We start from the raw sequence: 18,160 nt of genomic DNA on the forward strand, positions 1-18,160 counted from the left end.
TGTGTGTGTGTGTGTGTGTGTGTGTTTGTGTGTGTGCAGGCATGTGCAGGTAGTCAGGTAGAAGAGAAACCATCCAAACAGCCTCCTAAGTCACCCAGGAGCAGTCAAGTTTGATGCTTTGGCAGGAGGCCTTTTGCAGGGGTCAGGAACACCTGGCTTCCTACCTTGGAGGGCTTTCTGGCCAGGCTGTCTCCAAGGTCCCTTGCTTGTGGCTCCCATTCTGGCCATCTCCTGCCCTCCCTGACCACCGCACACTGGCCTTCCTGACATTCTGCAGCCCAGGGTTCATAGAGCCAAAGCCCACAAGGCAGTGGTGAGAACAGACATCTAGCAGAACAAAGCCTGAGCCAGTGCAGGCACCAAACGCTGTTAGCAGTAGCCTAAACAGGATTGGAACGGGAGGAAAGAAGTGGCAGGGCCTCCCTCCGGGAGCCAACTTTCCAGGCCTGGAGCTGACTTAGATGGTTCCCAGCCTGGCCAGACCAGCATCTCTGCTCCTGTGGTCGAAGGCTGGGACTCTGGTGTTGAGCAAGTAGGAAGCGCCCACAAATCTCGATTTCTTCTCCACGGGAGGCTCACCAAAGTTTCCCTGTGTGGACCTCAGCTGTCCGTCTCTCCAAAGACGTGGTGGGACAAGAATGTGGCCCCTAGCAGTTTGTCCACCTCAGATGTGCTCTGTGCTTGGGAAGTTGGAGGGCCAAGCGCACCCAGAATTCTGCTCTGAGAAGGTTGGTTGTATGTGTGGTGGTGAATGAGGGGGTGGCAGCAGGTTAGTAACGGAGCCAGGGTTGAATTTGTCAGACTGGAAGCTGTGGTGTCAGGAAGTGGAACCGAGGAGAAGACTGGATTCCGCCTCTTCTCTGTGTCTTCCCCCTGATCTGTGGGGATTTGAAAGACTTTCTGCCGATCTCCCCTTTGACCAAGAAGGATGCAAGTGGTTCATGTGCCTCATCCTTCACACCTAGCTTCTCTGTCAGCTGGGAAGCATCCTTAGAAGGGTGGGTGTGGCATAACACAGCCAAGGACTCCAGGACCCAGGGCTGTGCTGGGAACTGATGCGGTTGAAGGAACATGGGAAGGTGAGGGTTGGCGTCTTCTGAGTCCCTCGTCCTCTAGATCGGGGGACCGCTGGAGGACAAAAAGTGCAGCCAAATTCTTTATTGCAGGACTTCTCAGAGCCTTTGAGAAGATTGTCTTCAGGACATATTATCAAGTGACAAATAGCATGATTTATTTGCAAGAATGGTATCTTCTGTATTAGAAAACAGTTACATTCAGTTTCTCCAAGGAAGGAGCAAAACAAAATTCCATTGTGATACATAAACTAATTAAACAACAAAAATACCCCAAACTGCATGAATAGGAAAGACTTCAGGAAAGAGAAGAGTATAGTGTACCAGCCACATTATATGTTTCTGCACAAATAAAATACTGAAGCAAGTTGACAAGGAATAAGCAAGTTCAAAACTAGGATGCAGGGGGCAGCTGTTCCTGGTGTACCTGGCCACAGTCCCCTGGGTGTTCCCATGTAGGAAACAGGACTGAAGATTGATATGCTCTGAAGTGTGCACAGGGTCACCTTGAGGAAGTCCCTGTGCCCTGGGCCTCAAGTTTTCTGTGTTTATTAGGTGAAACAAGCTCCTGGGCCTGAGGGGTCCATCCCACCTTCATGCCAGGCGGCCCGGTGGCCCCAGGGCTGTGGTACTCTGACCTGTTGTGGTTGCAGGGTGAGCTGGAGGCCTGGCTGTGAGGGAGGCTGGCTTAGGCTTGGAGAGATCACAAGGGGGCTGAGGCTTATTGCTGTGCTGGGGGGGGGGTCAGAGCTGGGAGGGGGCTGGGGGGGGGGCACTTTTTAAAGTGATCCCAAGGGGTGGGGCTTATTGCTTTGGCGGGGGGGGGGTCAGAGCTGGGAGGAGGCTGGGAGTGGGGCACTTTTTAAAGTGTCCCATGATACTGGGTAACATGCATCTTGCAGAGCTCTGTGGCGCCGGTGTTGTGTGTCTTCCAGATGCGGGGGATACAGGAGTAAACAGGACAGGTGTCTTTACCTTTGCAGGGCTTTGTCTAGAAAGGGAAATGGATAGTGACCACACTGGCAGGTGGCCGGCACAGGAACTGACCAGGCAGAGTCATGTCCAGAGGATAGAGTGGCATGTGCAAAGGCCCAGAACCTGGAGAAGGTTTTTAAGGGGCCGTCATCAGCATCTGAGTGTCATTTCAGTTAGTGTGCCTTATGCTTGTAGTAGCAGAAGTCACAGAGCCATGTGATTTAAGTATAAGGGAGGGTTATTACTTCCCTTAACAAGAGGCCCCAAAAAGACCAGCACTAGGGTTGGTTAATTCAGCATCTCACCATTGTCATTAAACACCCACTCTTTTCCATTCTTCTATCCTCCGGTATTCTGGAGACTTTGTTACCTCGTATGGACAAAATAGCTGCAGCAGCTCCAAGCAGTATGTTCTCACTTCACAATACAAAGGCTAGAAGAAAACCTTCTCTCTATCCCTTTGAAGCACTTCCTCCTCAGGGTTCCTGATAGGCATCACTCACATCTCCCTGGTCACATTTGGGTCACCTCTGCATGCCTAAAGCAGTCACTGGCATGGCAAATGAGATTCCTAGGATTGGCTTGGGCTTATCTGGCTGGATTCACCCAGCATCCTCTGAAGTCCATGCCCAAAGGAGCATACAGGAAGGAAGGCTCTGGGAGATGAATGCCATGGTCTTCCTCAGCACCCAAGTCATCCTTGATTGTCATCGCTCTTGGATTGGAAAGTAGGGGACGCTAACAGAGTATGAGCTTATTTTTCAAGGCACTCTGAGAGCTTGGCAAGAACCCTGGGGCTCCCAACATTGAACCTGGGTTTCCTGAGTCCCTAGCATCATGCCATGCTAGGTTTGGGGACAGCCTAGCTGTCTGTGCCAGCTTTAGCCCACGCCACCCACCTGGCACGGTTCTCCCTGCCTGCGTCCCAGCCATCCCTGGCCACGTGCTGCCCTCCCCTCTGCCCGGCTGGGAATCAGATGCCCTGGGTGGCTTCGGGTGTCGCCAGTGGCTGCTCCCACAGGAAGGTGAAATCAGATCGTTGCCCCTGCCCATCTTGGCAGGAGCTGCTGAGCAGAGCTTTAACCCTTTCTGGCCCCAGAGTGCAGGGACAGTGAGTGGCGCCTGGCCAAGCCCTTCACTTTCGGGAGCCGATTTCACCCTCAGGCCTGGCCTGCAAGAGCCGGAGTGTGAGCCCATGCTGCAGAGGATGGGACAGGCTCTGGACGTTGAGGGACTCACCTGGGTTATATGTCTGGGATGCCCAGGGCCGGGTTTGCATCCAGGTCTTCCCAACTCCTCAGGGTCTCCTCCCTTTTCTCTCCTTCCACTTCTGGCAGCATAAAGCCAGGTGGGCAGCTGCCGTGGCATAGCATGGGCTTTGGATGTGGAGACTTCTCTGCCCCTGTCCCCAAGTAGACCAGTCTGGTATCCCACTGACTACTGTCAGCCCCTGCAACCATTGGCTGGGGCCTTGGGAAGGGACTCAAGAGCATGAGGCCATACTGCAGGTGGGGAAGGCTGAGGTCCAAGGTAGGGAGCATCAGATTTTGAACTGGACCCTGGACTTGACACCAGTGAAGGACTCCTACCTGCAGCTTCCTGTCCTGTGACCTTGGCTTAGCCATGTATGAAACATGGTGCCCTGCTGGTACCATGCACATGGGTCCCCGGCCGGAGGCTGTGCCTGGAGGCCTGGGTGTATCCTGAGAGTGGGGAGGCTCTGATGGGCTCCTGGAGACAGTCTTTTGTATCCCATCTCCCACTTCACAGGGGCGAGACTTGGGTGAGACTGGGTCGGGCCACGATTGCAGCTCCCACAGCCGGATCTGGGCTCGAGGGGTGGAAGCTGATGCCATGTGTGCTTGTGTCTGCCCGTCTCTAGGGGGTTTCTCTTCGCCTGGATCTTAGTCTCATTCGCCTGTCACCTGGCCTCCGCCCAAGGAGCTCCTGAAGGTAATTTTCTCTTCTCTTTGTCCAGGGGGACAAAGGAGGGCGGAAGGGGCCTGAGAACTTACTCAAGGGCACCGGACATCTGGGACCCAGCTGAAACTCAGTCTCTGTTTGCCCATCAGGGGAATGGAGCCGGTCATTGGCAATTCCCTTTGGGCTTGAAGGGATCACGGAGTTTTGTGAGGGGTAGGAAGAGCTCAGGGCAGAAACGGACACAGACTGTCCTTAAGTTCCTATTGGGACACAGTGCTGTGGGGTCACAGCCTCAGTCGTCCCTGTTTGTCCCTTGGGTAAATCCCTAAGAACTGCACAGAGGAGACCCCGGCCGTGCCCAGGCCTGGGATCCCACCTTCTCCTTCCCATGAGATCCCACTTTTCCCGCCTGTCCCTGAGAAGCCACCCTGGGGCCCAGAGCAACAGTGGGCTGGCTGTACAGCTGCCCTTGGAAACTGAAGCCTCTCCCACATCTGTTTGTCAAGCAGCCACGACACCTCCTAAAATAGCCGCCCTTCCCCTCCCCTCCATGCCCGCCGTGTTCTGGGGCAGGCAGCAAGCACTCGGGAGTCCCCGTGGCCTGACCTGGCTGCTGGACAGGGATTGGACCCCTGGGAGGGGAGGGCCGTGCCCAGAAGAGACTTCTGCTGCCCAGCAACATTTTGGGTAAATGTCATATTTTCCGAGCTTGCTGCTTCCCCCACAAAGTAGGTGAACAGCTGTCCAAAGTCCTGAGTCAGGCAGAGGGGGCTGGGGAGGGCCTGTGTGGAGCCAGGTTTATGTAATAAAGGGATCTTGCTAGGGCCAGCTGGCCAGGCCCTTCCATCCTGGCCCTGGGTTGAATTCATTCCCTGTCCCCAATGTCTTCCCTGCTGGCGGGTTTCTGGAAGTGTCTCCACTCTGCCTTCCAATGAATTCGGGCGGCTCCAGTGCAGGATAACATAGTGGCTAAAAACAGAAATGTAGGGGTCAGGGGCCCGGGGTTGCAGGCCCAGCTGTGCCTTTTTTAAGCTGTATGGTCTTGGGCACATTATTATGTCTGACTCATCTGTAGGTGAGGATAATAGAGTTCCTCCTCCTCCGTAGATTGCTGAGTGAATTGAGGAGAAAGATGCATGCAAAGCATATTGATTTTTATTTTTGTTACTAATCATTTTATTAACCTGAACAGTTGGGACAAATACAGTCCTTCCTATCTCTGTAGGCCCCTGGGGTCAGTGCCTTCTGAAAGCTCCAGGTGTCGGAGTGTGGCGCTTGGCCCCTTCGTTGCAGATGGTCTTTGGAGGTCCCTGGAAGCTGAGAGGCACTAGAAAGGATGAGAAGGGAACCCCATTCATGCCGTCTTCTCTGGTTGGCTGTGGATCCCCATGGCCCTTCAAGGGCCTTCAGGGCTGTCAAGGTGGGATAAGGGAAGCGACAGAGCCTACACCTCTTCCTCAATCAAGTGGCTTCTCCCATTTTTCCTAGTTTATAGTGACTAATAAGAGGGTGTCCATGATTAAAACATGCAAGATCTGTTATTACTAAGGGAATCCATAGGCAGTGGTTTATTTCAGCTTAGAACCTGGGAATAGACAGAAGTGGAAGAAAGGATGGGGAGGAGGAACTGGAGGGAGAATGAAAGGCCCATGGGTCCTGGGGAAGAATGAGGCCTTAACGTCAAGCTAATGAAAGTGATAGACATGGAACCTTGGAGCTGTAGTGTCCTTAGAGCACTGTTAACACGCGGTGCTGCCTCCAGAGCAGGTCCAGCTCCTTGTCTTAAAGGCAGGAAAGTTGAGGCCCAAGGACTAAAAGAGACTCGGGTAGACATAGTTGATGCAGATCTTGTGTGAGGACGGTGAGGAGGGTGGTCATTTCATCCTCCCAGCAGCCCTCGGATGCAGGCCCTCTTTATCGCCTCGTTTTACAGGAATGGATGGGGGAGACTGCGGCTCAGGGTCCAGGTGCACAGATCAGGTTCTCAGTCATAGCTGCTAACTCTAGAGCCTGCTATGGATCCAGTAGGCCAGGTTGGCAGCCTCAGTTTGCCCCAGGGGTCCAGATGAATATCTGTCCACCTGTCTATCCATTTGTCCAACCATTCTCTTACCCACCCATCTGCCCATCCACCCACCTCCCTCACAGTTGTCAGCTGAAGGCAGTAAGTGCCAAATACCGTGTTCAGACTCCAGCATGGCCCTTGCACCCAGCAATCTGGGAGCGACCACCGAGCACAGGGTCAGATCCTGAGGCCCTGTCCTACACTGATGTTCTGGTAGCAGCCTCTGTCTCCCTGCAGAGCTTGAGTTTGGGAGCCAGAGCGGCTTCTGCAGACACCGGCAGCTCAGCCAGCTGAAGAGCAAGTGACCCGGAGAGGCAAGGTCAGGAAGCTTTTCCATAAACACTCTGGAAACCTTCCTTTTGCTCTGGCAAGACCTGCCAGCCTAATTACTGTGCGGATGTGACCTGGCTAGACCATGGTCAGATGTCCACATGCTTTGCTAGAGGACAGGGTTTGCTTCCCCTGCTCTCCCCAAAGCCACACGCAGGGGAAGAGTGGGTGCAAATGTCACTTCCCTCCTGATAGCAGCTTGCAGCTCCCTTAACCTGCTCCATCCAGGGAGCTCAGGTGGGAAGGGGACTTCCTGAGAAGGTGCTGAGACTGGTGAGCCACCCCGGACATTCTTACCAAGCTCTGGTGACTTCCATTCCCATCTCGCTGGTCCTCTGCGAAAAGAGAAAGCGGGTAACACAGGTCACCATTGGGCAGCCTCTGATCCTCCAGGTACTAGTGTTTGGTGGTTGTCATTACTTTAGGTGCCAGTAACTTTTTCCTGAAAAGGCACCTTTTGTGCCAGACACTTTTTAAAGCAGGTATTCACTCATGTCTCAGCACAGCATCCTTCTGAAGGTGGTCTAATTGCCATTCCACTTGATCAATGGGAAACTAAGTCCCAAGGTTAGGAAGTGGCAGAGCTGGGATATGAACCTGGGAAGTCTGTGTTCTTAGCCATGATAGCAAGGTCCTGTAGCTAGACAGGAGGCCGCAGTGCATGCTGGATGGCACCAATGTGACACTTGGTTGCCCTCGTGGGCAGTGTTGGGATCAGGTGAGTGAACAAATAATCAGGAGCACTGTCCATGCACCCGGGGTCCTGACCGGAGCAGGCCCTGATTGTCCTCTTCTCTTCCCCTCCCTCCCAGATGTGGACGTCCTCCAGCAGCTGGGCCTCAGTTGGACGAAGACAGGAGGCGGCCAGAGCCCTGCTCCCCCAGGAATCATCCCTTTCCCGCTGGGCTTCATTGTCACGCAGCGGGCCCGGCTGCAGGCCCCCACGGCCGCCATCATTCCCGCCGCCCTTGGCACGGAGCTGGCACTGGTACTGAGCCTCTGCTCCCACCGGGTCAACCATGCCTTCCTCTTTGCTGTCCGCAGCCAGAGGCACAGGCTGCAGCTGGGCCTGCAGTTCCTTCCTGGCAGGACCGTCATCCACCTGGGGCCCCGGCACTCTGTGGCCTTTGACCTTGATGTTCATGATGGGCGCTGGCACCACCTGGCACTCGAGCTCCGCAACCGCATGGTCACCCTGGTGACGGCCTGTGGGCAGCACCGGGTGCCTGTCCCGCTGCCTTTCCACAGAGACTCCGTGCTTGACCCCCAGGGCTCCTTCCTCTTTGGGAAGATGAGCCCTCACTCTGTCCAGTTTGAAGGTGCCCTCTGTCAGTTCAGTATCATCCCAGTGACGCGGGTTGCTCATGACTACTGTGCCCACCTGAGGAAGCAGTGTGGACAGGCTGATACCTATCGGCCCCAGCTGGGACCCCTCTTCCCCCTAGAGGCTGGCAGATCATTTGCCCTCCAGACCAACCTGGCCCTACTAGGCCTGGAGAACTTGACCACTGCCACACCGGCCCTGGGGGCACGGCCAGCAGGCAGGGGACCCATGGTGACCACGCCCACCAAGCCGCTAAGGACAAACCTTCCAGAGCCTCACCAGCAAGCAGCAGGGGGAGGCTCAGCCCGGACCCCATTGCCACCTGCCAAGCTGTCGGCCAATAAAGCACCTCTTTCCTCTTCCCCATCCTCTCCTGCCAGCCCTACCAGGACCCACCTTACGGCTGCCCAACCATTGCAGAAGATCACAGCCACCAAGATCCCCAAGAGTCTCCCCACCAAGGCTTCAACCCCATCTCCTTCAGTCGCCCCTGCGAGAAGCCCCCATCTGATCCAGAAAACAGCTGCCCGTTCAGTCACAAAGCCAGCCCCACCCACCCAGAAGCCTGTGCCACCCACTCCCTACCCTCCTCCTGCCAAGGCCTCTGGTCTCACGGTGAAGCCCATCCAATGGAACCTCATCACGCCCCGACCTCTGCCATTCAGTGCCCAGCCTCCTATGGCCAGATCTTCTAAGACCTTGCCTACAGTAGCCCAAACTGAGGCCAGGCTAGCCAGCCACGCCAGCAAGCCGGCCTCAACCCGAAGCAGCACCCACAGACCTCCTCAGCTTGTAGTTTTGCCCCTGTCTTCTGTTTCCAGTTCTGGCTCTACCAGAGCTGCTGGGCCATCAGCCACAGTGGTGGTTCCAGCCTTGGGCCCTGCGACTCCCAGAACAGCACCTCCCACCTTCTCTCCTGGTTCTGTCCTTACTGGAAACAAGAAACTCACTGCATCAGAAACCTCAAAGGATGGACCCAAGAGCAGCGCCTGGAAGCGCGAACTCGTCAAACCTGGGAAGGCAGTTGGGGATGCCCCCCTGAACGGCCGGACAACAAGGCCCAGCCCTAGACAGCCCCCACCCAGTCAGCAGACCACTCCAGCCCTGGCCTTAGCCCCGGTGAGAGCCCTGTTCTCCAGCCCCCAGCCCACGAGCAGTGGCTTCTCCTTCTTCCGCCTGGTGGAACCCACACCTTTCCCACTGCTGATAGGGCCTCCAGGGCCCAAGGGAGACTGCGGCATGCCGGTAAGACTGGGTGGAGGCTGCGTGCCGCTTGGGTGGTGGTGGGCTGTGGGGCAGTTGGGTCCAGTGGCCGCTCCTGGTAAGGGCAAGGGAAAGGAGCAGCCTGGAGCAGCAAGCTGGCCATGGAACTCCTGCTCTGGACACCCTGCTGCATGCTCAGCATCTGCTGGGACAAGTGCAGGTCTGGTGTACCCGCCTCCCAGAAGGAGCACCTCTGGGCTTTGGTTGGCCGAGGTCCAAGGTCATGCTCTGCTAAGCCATTCAGGAAAGACATTAGCAGCTCCAGGTCATGCCCGGTGAGGGGCTGAGCAGCTCCCTACTCCCTGTGCCTGCCCTGGCCCCTGCTGGCCTGGCAGCTCATCTGGGAGCTGGGGACAAGATCGCATATGAGTAGCCCTGGATGTGTTTTGTTTGGCACATGCAGCATTCTTCTTTTGAAAATCTCCTAAGTTACTAACAGTCAAAAACTGTGAGAGTTCTTAGAAAAGACTCAGCCACTAGCTTCTCTTGGAAAGTGGGAAGAGTGGTGGTCCCTGGGCGGGCCCTTTAAACGGAGCAACCACTGCTATTGCCACAGGTCCTCACTTCAGCCACTGGAATCTTAGCAGCCTGGCGTATCACCCATTTGTTACCTGCGGGGCTGGCACCCATGGGCATTTGATTTGTGGCCCCTGGTAGAGGAGTCTGGGATGAAGAGGGGTAGTGTGGGCTGACGCGAACAGGGAAGGGAAAGAGGCAGAACATTCCATGTGCAGGAGATGGTCTCAGGGTCGATGCCTCCAGCCTGCCTGGGACCGTCTCCCAGGCAACGACCTTCCCACAGCTGGAGGTCAGTTTTTTCTGGGCAGGGGAAGCATGGGATGGAGTTTGCCCAGGCCCGGGCCTCTCCCTCTTGGAGATGAACGCAGTGCGGTGAGCACCCCCTCCTTCCTGGACCTGGGTGTCCCATTGGGCTCTGTGTTTGAGGTTAGGGTTCCCTGCAACGTGGACACAGTGGCAGATGCTGGGAATTCCTGGGCCTTCCAAACATACTTAATGAGTTTTAATAATCATTAGGAATAATATTTATTCAGCCTGTCTCCAAGGGGACCAAGGGCCCCGTTTGTTGTAACCACATTGCAGATCTTTCGGAAATGGTATGTGTCGCTCTGCAGGTGTGTCAGTGTTCTCTGTGGGTCCCGAGTTGTGGAACTGGCAGTGTGGAGAGTGTTGCGGGGGAGGGTGGCACACAGCTTTCCTGAGAGGTCCAGGAACCTTTTCTCCTTTCTCCACTCTGGACTTGGACCCCAGCAGCTCCGCTCCCGAGCTGAATACGCCCCGGATGTGCAGGCTGTGAGCTCAGGAAGGGGTCACAGCTGAGTGGAGGGACCGGCCCTCCCTTCCAAGGTGTCTCTTGAGGTGTGGAAAGTGGGGAAGGCACATCCGGGTGACCGGAAGTGGAGCAGAGGCAGGGTTCAGGGTGCAGAATCTGGCTCTGGACCTGTTGTCTGCCTGAGCCATGTCCTCCCTGGTGTGAGGGGCTCTGCTTCACCTCCTGCTAATTCCCCTCCTTGAGCCTCTGCATAGTCACAGAAGGCACTGGAGTCCACCTGGTCAGCTGGTAGATGTTCAGAGATCATCCAGTTCAGCTCTCCTCCTTGGGCAGGGAAAGAGATAGGGAACTGTGCCCACAGAGGGCACACAACACCTAGGAGGCAGAGATGAAGTTCATACTCCAGCACACTTCATTCCTCCCTGCTGAGGGTCCACTCAGAGCTCTGGGGTGCAGGCAGGTGGGGGCTTCAGAGTTGAGCCAGACCTTATCCTGAGCCTCAAGGTAAGAGCTTCATGTCTCCTGCTTCCATAGCTGGTCACATTCAGGAGCTGTTTTAGTCAAGCATGGTGGTACAAGCCTGTAATCCCAGCACTTGGGAGGCTGAAGCAGGAGAATTGTTGCAAATTCAAGTGGATTCAGGGCTAGATTGAACTTCATAGTAAAACCTTGTCTTAAAAAACCAAAAAAACAAAAAACAAAAAGAGAGTGATGTATTCTGGGAAGTGGCCGCAGGGCTCAGTCTCTCCTGTGTGACATAAGAGCAGCACCTGAGAAGGCTACCTTGCCCACCCGTGGTCCTCAGGGCAGGGGGCCTGTAGCCGCCTGGCAGAGGCTGGCACCAAGCTGGGCCCAGGCCTGGCAGGAGCTGCAGAAGGGAGCGTGGGAAAGCCGAGCTGGGCTGGCAAGCCGGGTGGGGCGGGGTGGCTGCTGCACAGAAGCTGCACAGGAGCCGCACGCCCAGGAGGCCAGGGAGGCCTGACTTACTCACTGTCGCCGTCAGGATGGGCATCTGTGTGCACTAGTGTTTCTCCCAAGAGTCACCTCAGGAGACCGGGATGAGGGCCTGGCCCACAGCCGCATGCACTGCAAGGCTTGAGAGCTTTGGATGTGGAACAACCTGGGTGGAAGTCATTCCCTTATATGGTCTCTCATTCATTCATTCTTTCCCCCCCAGCGCTGGGGTTTCAACCCAGGCTCTTGGCACTGAGCTTCATCCCCATCCCTTTTTTGCTCTTTTATTTTGAGACAAGTTGCTAAGTTCCCCAGACAGAACTTGCACTTGTGAGCTTTGTGCCTCGGCTTCCAGAAGTGAGTGCTGGGATTAGAGGTGTGCGCCTGTGAATGCCTGGCTTCCGTTCCTTCTTTATGAAAATGTGGATGGAAGGCCTTCTAGGTGCCTGATGCCCTCTGGCAAGTCACGTAACCTTTCTGAGCCTTAGTTTCTGCCCCTGTAAAATAGAGATAGGGTATGACCTACCTTCCCAGAGTTGGGAGCATTCAGTGAGGGGAGGGGATAGATACCGTAATCGGCACTGGCCTGGGTCCTTGAGGATTTCTGTGGCCATGACGAGGGGGGCTGGTGAAGCCGGAAGAACTTGAGGCAGAGTGGATGAGGGTGTGCTGCCGCGGACGAGCTGGGGTGAGGGCGTGGGGTGGGACTGCCCCTCTTCTCCCACCGCTGCACTCACGGCTTCTCCGTGAGCTTCCAGATTTGTTTTCATCTTCACGCTGCTGGGAGTCCCAGACCACAGCCTGTCTTGAGGTGAATCTCTTGGTGTCTCCAGGGCCCTCTGCTTTGGGTGGTTAGAAACAGGCTGGATCCTGAGATGTTCTCTTTAACCAGCATCACCTGGACTGTGGAGAGTGAGGTAGCCGTGGGGCTTTGCTTTGTGCCGAGCAGTACGCACACTGGGTCAGTGGGCTCCAGGCAGGGCCAGGGCCACTGAGACCAGGTACAGGATGCAGGCGACATCAGAGGGCCCAGCAGGGGACTAGGGAAGCACTGCCTAGAAACCCCAGCCAGAAGGCACTAGGGCCAGGAAAGATGTTACCAAAGCCTAGCAAGGGCTAAAACTTTGAGCCAGGGTCTCCGACTGGAGTTCGGCCCTGCAGAGCACAGCAGGGAAGGAGCAGGAGAGAATCCTTTCCTCTCTTGTCTGCCACTTCCTTTTGCTAGGATATCCCATTTCCTACCCTCACCAAAGCCAAGCCCAAGGGCAAGGAAATCCCTAGGTGGGAGGGCGGTGTGGTGTGCGCAGGTCACCAGCTCCCAGGGCCCAGAAAGGATCTGGGGGCAAAGGGAGAGTAAGTAGTGTGCACACATGAGTATTGTCTCTGAAGATAAGCGTGGTAATCCCATTTCACAACTGGACAAACTGAGGCCTGGAGACACAGGGAGAGGGGCTAATTTGCTTAGGGCCACCTAGAGCTGGGTTCCTATAGAGGAGCTCTGTCCAGCAGTCCCTTCTCCAGGACAGAGACCGGAATGCTCAGCACACTATGGGATACGCTTGGGATCATTGTGAGCTCAGATGGTCCCAATGGGAGGGGCTCTTGCAGCACCTGCCCACCCCCTCCAGGTAACAGGTGCAGAGCAGAGGCCTAGAGGTCACTGCCCAGGTCATTGCCCAGGGTCACATGGCCGTGAGCAGTGTGCCCTGGCCAGGCCTCTACTCTCCTAGATCCCAGGCCTGTGAAATGTCTCCTGGTTCTGACTGCCAGGGAGATGCCAGCCAGGACTGCCTTCCTCCTGCAAGGCCTGGAGGGTGGGCTGCTCCATCTGGGCACAAGGGCAGACTTGTTCTGTGGGATAGGATCCCCAGTCCGGGTGTGGGAGGGCAGGACCTTGGGGAGAGCTTGGAGTGGCAGCTTGGTCGTTTCCATGACTATGTTTGCGTGCACCCCAGGCCCAGGCCTCCATGGCCTCCCCCAGAATGGGCCTGTTCCCCAGCTCCCGCCCCTCCGCTCTGGGCCCTCTCAGAGGCCCTGTTGTTTGCAGTATGGAGTGGAAAATCCCACCCTGGCCCCATGAATCATCCCAGAGTCACCCGCTCCGACTTCAGGCCCTGGAAAGAAACGGCAGCATTTTTCCACTGCAGAACAGACAGGGTCTCCGACCAGAGGAGGGGGCACGGGGTACCCACCCTCGCCACCACCAACAAAGCAATCACTGAGTGGGAACAGGTCAGGCCTGAGGCGGAGCTGAGCAGCTGGTGGCCCCAGCCCCTTCGCCAGGCCTGCAGCTGGGACCTGGGCTGCCATGTCAAGGAGTTGGGCCGTGAGCTGACATCAGCAAGCCGGGCCTTGGATCTTGGCTGGCACTTGAGTCTGCTCTGCAGATGTAGTGGATGAGGTCAGACTCCAGCCTGGACTCCCCCATTTCTAGGGCAGAAGAAATGCCAAGAGGGAGTGACCAGGCCTCTGCAGCTGTGGCCTCATCAGGGAGCCACACCCCATGGACCCTGTCCCTCTTTGCACCCCTCTGAGCCTTGACTTTAGGCTGCATGAGACCAGGATGACCTGATATTCTTCTCCCACCTAATAACCCCTCTGAAGCCCCCACAACTTAGGAGAAGCCCATGCTGGGAAGGTTCTGAGCCTCAGATGGCCACAGAGGACAAGGGACTTTCTCAAGGCTGCACACCTAGTCAAAAACACACCTGATGGGCATTGTCCTTGTAGAAGCTGCCCAGGGGAACAGAACGGATCCGACACTCCCAGGTTTGAGTGCAGGCACTGTCTCTTATTAGCTATGTGGCCTTGGGCAAGTCACATTGCCTCTCTGAGTTTCTCTCTGCTTTCTCATCCATCAAAAGAGCGTTTTATACTCATAGCAATGCTTAATCTTGGTGCCAGCATTTTCCTTTAATTCATTCCTGTTCACCTGGGAGAATTGAACCAAGAAGGATCTTGTAGTAAGGGACAACCTTTGCTCTCTCCCCAAAACATGTAAAAGAAGTTGGCTCAAACTTTTGAGTGGGGAAGTTCCAGGAGCTTGCCTAAAAGAAGTAACAGCTCTCATTTTTTTAGCAATAACTGCACACCAGGCAGCAGGATTAGCACATTTTATAGGTTATGTGCAGGTACAAGCTATTATGACCCTCATTTGGTGGAAGTTTGAGAAATGCAAGTTTGGAGGCTGAAAGTAGCTTGGCCAAACCATCAAGCCTGGTAAGTGAGGGTATCTGGTGTGAGACCACGACCCCTATCTTACACTGTACTGTGCTGCTCCCCCAGAGCAGGAAAGGAAGGTGGTCTGTCCCCAGTCCCCCAGTCCCAGTCCCTCGGGCAGACATAGAACCAGAGACCATGCTCTGCCCTCGATGTGCCGTGGAAGGCAGGCTGCCCCCAGTTTGGCAGGAGGTGTCCCCAGTTACATAGAGGCAGGGACTTACCTGGGGTCCTCACCAGCTCCTCCTCCATCCCCTCAGGCTCTTGCCCAATGACTGCAGGGCTTGGCATCCTATCTGCCAGTCTGGAGCTCTCTGATCTTTATTTATGGACGAGCAGGCACGTGGTGTTCACAAGCCGGCTCTGTGAGCTGAGACTGCCCAGCGTGAGATCCGGATTAATTACCAGCCAAAGCATTCTGACTTTTCAACGCTGACTTTAACTCTGGGCAGGAAACCTGGAATCTCATTGACTGTTATTTGAAACAAATGAATTCCCCAGGCCTCACATATCCTCGAAAGCCTGGCTTCCTGCGAAGACTTCGAGCTCAGGGCATCTTATCAGGCACTTAGCTCATCCCCAGGGACTGCTCTGGGGTAGATGGGACAGTCGCTGTTGGACCCATTGTAAAGGGGGAGTCTCTGAGACTCAGATGGGCAGAAGGAATTGCACAAAGCCCGGGGCAATGGGGTGATCAAGTCAGGATTTGAACAGAGATCAGCCCTCTGCTTAGTCAGTCTGCTTGGCTGCCTCCCCTCTAGTGTGCAGGGAGGAGAGACAGAGCCAGACAGGTGCTTCTGAAACGCCTGTTCAGGGTCAGGCCTCCCTCTTTGGGAAGCAGGGATCCATTAAATGCTGCTGAGCAGGAGAGTTGCTGAGGAAGGAGAAGGAGGCTGTGTGGAGGGACTGGAGAGGGAAACAGTGGAAGAGAGAGTGGAAGCAGGAGAGCTGTGTGGAGCTCTCGAAGGTGCCCAGGGAGCCGCAATGTAGGGTGAGAGCAGAGAACATTTGCATGCCAGTGATGTAGCAGGCACCGTGCTAGACATTTACTGTCTCTCATCACCCTTGAAACAATTCCATGGGGTGGGAATTACTGAACCCAGCTGCTGAGTGGCAGTATAAGGATTTGAACCCAGGCCCAGATGACTGGAAAGCCTGCGATTGCACTTTTGATGTGCTGCTGTCTGTTCATGGTATGAAGATGCTCGGTGTAACCTAGGCCAATTCCCTTCTCTGCTCTGGCTCTGGAGAGACTTGGCTGAGTTCTGAGGTTCCTTGCTGTTTTATTTTATTAAACAGTTGGCTGAGCCCCAGGGATAGAGATGACTCATATCTTATTGGTTCCTTTGAGGAGCCCATGATCTGCTGGGAGAGACGGGTATTTGCAGATAACTTCCCAGTAATAGAACAGTCTTTGGAGGGTAAAGGGGGACTTGGGGAAGGGATCAGAGAAGGCTGTATGGAGGAAGTGACACTGTAACTTATCTGAGTGATGAAAGATGAGAACTTCAAAGACTGGGAGGCAGCAGCTGCTATATTTGAGAGGCCTGAAAGCCTCCAAGAACATGAGTTCCTTGGGACAGAACCTCAGGAGACGCTCCTTCTAGCCATGGCATGTCCACAGCTCTGGGCAGGATTGTTGAATGATTGCTTGAATTCTCTGCTGCTTCTGGGCACTGTTTTACACTGTCTTTTTGCTTCCTGTTCAGGGTCCTCCTGGGCTTCCTGGGCTACCTGGACCTCCTGGCCCACGAGGGCTTCGGGTAAGTGTCCTTGGCCCCTGTGACCTATTCCCCTGAGGTCCCAGTTTGCATTGTGTCCTAAGGCCCTTCCCTGACCCTTGCTAGCACCTGTTCTCCATTTTGTGCATTGTGGGTAGTCATAGGTCTCTAGGAGGTGCTCTGTGGGCTGATGTGGCTTGGGATGACAATGCCTTCTTGCAGGGTGTTTGTCCTAGGCATCACGCTTACAGCTTGTAGGGGGAGGTCTTGAAGTCCATCTTTGAGAAAGAGCTGAGCTCCTGGGTGGGAGCGAGGCTGGAGGACAGCTGGGTGGAGCTGCGGTGGTCAGTGTGAGCTAGCTCGTGCCTCAGGGTGACAATAGCTCTGTGCTCTACCTGCTGTCACTTTACGCTTACTTATTTGTCCTCTGTGGGTCAGTGTGATCACTGTCACCTTAGAGACTAGGAAAGTGAGTAGGAAATGGCCAAGCCCAGGCTTTCCTTAGAGGGAAAACTGTGCCCTTCCCGAGAGGGAGGGCAGAGACCCATGTCACTCACATCCATGCTCAGGCTGAATCAGCCTTTCCCACGCTGGGTGCCTGGCAGGGCCTGGCAGAGATAACTGCCTGGGGCATATTTTTAGCTTTGAGCCCAGTGGCTGGCTCTGGTTATACAGTTTCTCTGCCCCAGCTCCCTCCAGACCTGGCTCTGGGATCCCTGGGCCCACAGCTCTGGAATTTGCTCTCTGAAGCCACATTTCCTCCTGGCTTCCGAGTCTCCAGGAAGTGCATGCCCAGACTGAGGACAAGGCAGGTATTGCAGGCACTGCCTGACATGGGACCTTGCAGCCTATAGCACCCTGACAAGACCTAGCATTGCAGGCCCGGGCAAGCTACCCTGCTCCCAGCCCACCCTGGGACTGCCTTTGCCCTCTACGCCACTGTCCCCTCTACTTGGCAGGTCTCCTTTGCAAACTCCTCTTCCATTCATCGCTAAGGTCAGGGGCCACTTCCTTTTCTGATGATGACCCCTCCTTGGAGCCCCCTGGAAGACAGGGATCTCTCTACAAGTCTTCACCACTGAACTCTTTGACAGTCTCATTCTATCTTCCTGGCCATCTTGAGGAGTAGTTTCCAATGTTATCCTCATGTTATAAAGAAGAAAACCGAGGCTCTGAATGGTTGTTACTTGAGGCTCTCTGACTCTAGAGCCCACCTTCTGCCCTGTCTACCGCACCAGTTCTTCCCTCTTCAGCCAACCCTTGTCTCCCAGTGCCGTGTCTGTGTCCTTGTCTTACCCGATGCCTAGCACAGTACCCTGGTGCTGGGAAAATGGTTGGGAGTTGGGTATATTCCCACCAGGAATAGTCCCATCTCTCTTCCTGGCCTCAGTTTCTCTGTTTATGAAGCCTAGGATCGTGGAGAGGCATTTCCACGGTTCCTCTGGCTCTTCTGACCTGCTTCCAGGCTCTGTGCTGGCCCCACCCCCCACCATCCTATTTCTAGACTGGAAATTCCATAGATCATAAAATTCCAAAGATAACAGAATGCTGGATTAAACTGCCCCACTGCCTCTCTGCACAGATGGTGGCCTTGGGCTCAGGGTCTTACCTGAGGTCACCAAAGGCTTGTGGCCTGACACTTCCCACCTCCACACACTCCCCCTGCTGTGGACATGGGGGAAATCCCTGAGCCCTCCCCCACCCGGCTTTCTGGGCTGCAACATTTATAGAATTGGTCTGCTTGGCTCCGGGTCAACTATGTGCCTCGTTTCTCTGCAAGGCAGTGACTGGAGAAGGGTGGGAAGTGGGAGTGAGAAACAGGAAGGCCTTGCAGACTGCAGATGGGGGCTGAGATCTGTAGCTCACCATCTATGGGGCAGCAGGGGGTACGACTGAGGAGAGGTGGCCACTCTTGACCATGCATGTGCCATGTCTGGTCCGGGGGGAGCTGGGCATCAGGAACCTTCCTTCAACATCCCACCTAGCCTGAGCTCCGGTTAGAGCCAGGGAGCCTGCGCTGTG

At 55.3% G+C, this 18,160-nt stretch overlaps 1 protein-coding gene across 4 annotated transcripts in view; it reads left to right on the forward strand.

The window, feature by feature from the left end:
* The window catches only part of Col27a1 (collagen type XXVII alpha 1 chain), a 118,522-nt gene that overhangs the window by 4,124 nt on the left and 96,238 nt on the right, over nucleotides 1-18,160 (forward strand). For 3 of the 4 annotated variants that reach the window (XR_783328.3, XR_783327.3, XM_010639422.3), the window contains exons 2-4: nucleotides 3,931-4,001; nucleotides 7,179-8,935; nucleotides 16,127-16,180. Coding sequence is in view for 2 of the 4 variants with exons in the window: in XM_010639422.3 (XP_010637724.1) it covers nucleotides 3,931-4,001; nucleotides 7,179-8,935; nucleotides 16,127-16,180 (1,882 nt within the window). In the remaining 2 variants the exon portion in view is untranslated. Of the gene's footprint in view, nucleotides 1-3,930; nucleotides 4,002-7,178; nucleotides 8,936-16,126; nucleotides 16,181-18,160 lie in introns of those variants that run through there. The other variant, XM_033759157.1, reaches the window with a different exon arrangement.

Source organism: Fukomys damarensis, unplaced genomic scaffold, assembly GCF_012274545.1.
Source record: "Fukomys damarensis isolate Sample0158 unplaced genomic scaffold, DMR_v1.0_HiC HiC_scaffold_36, whole genome shotgun sequence".
Taxonomy (NCBI): domain Eukaryota; kingdom Metazoa; phylum Chordata; class Mammalia; order Rodentia; family Bathyergidae; genus Fukomys; species Fukomys damarensis.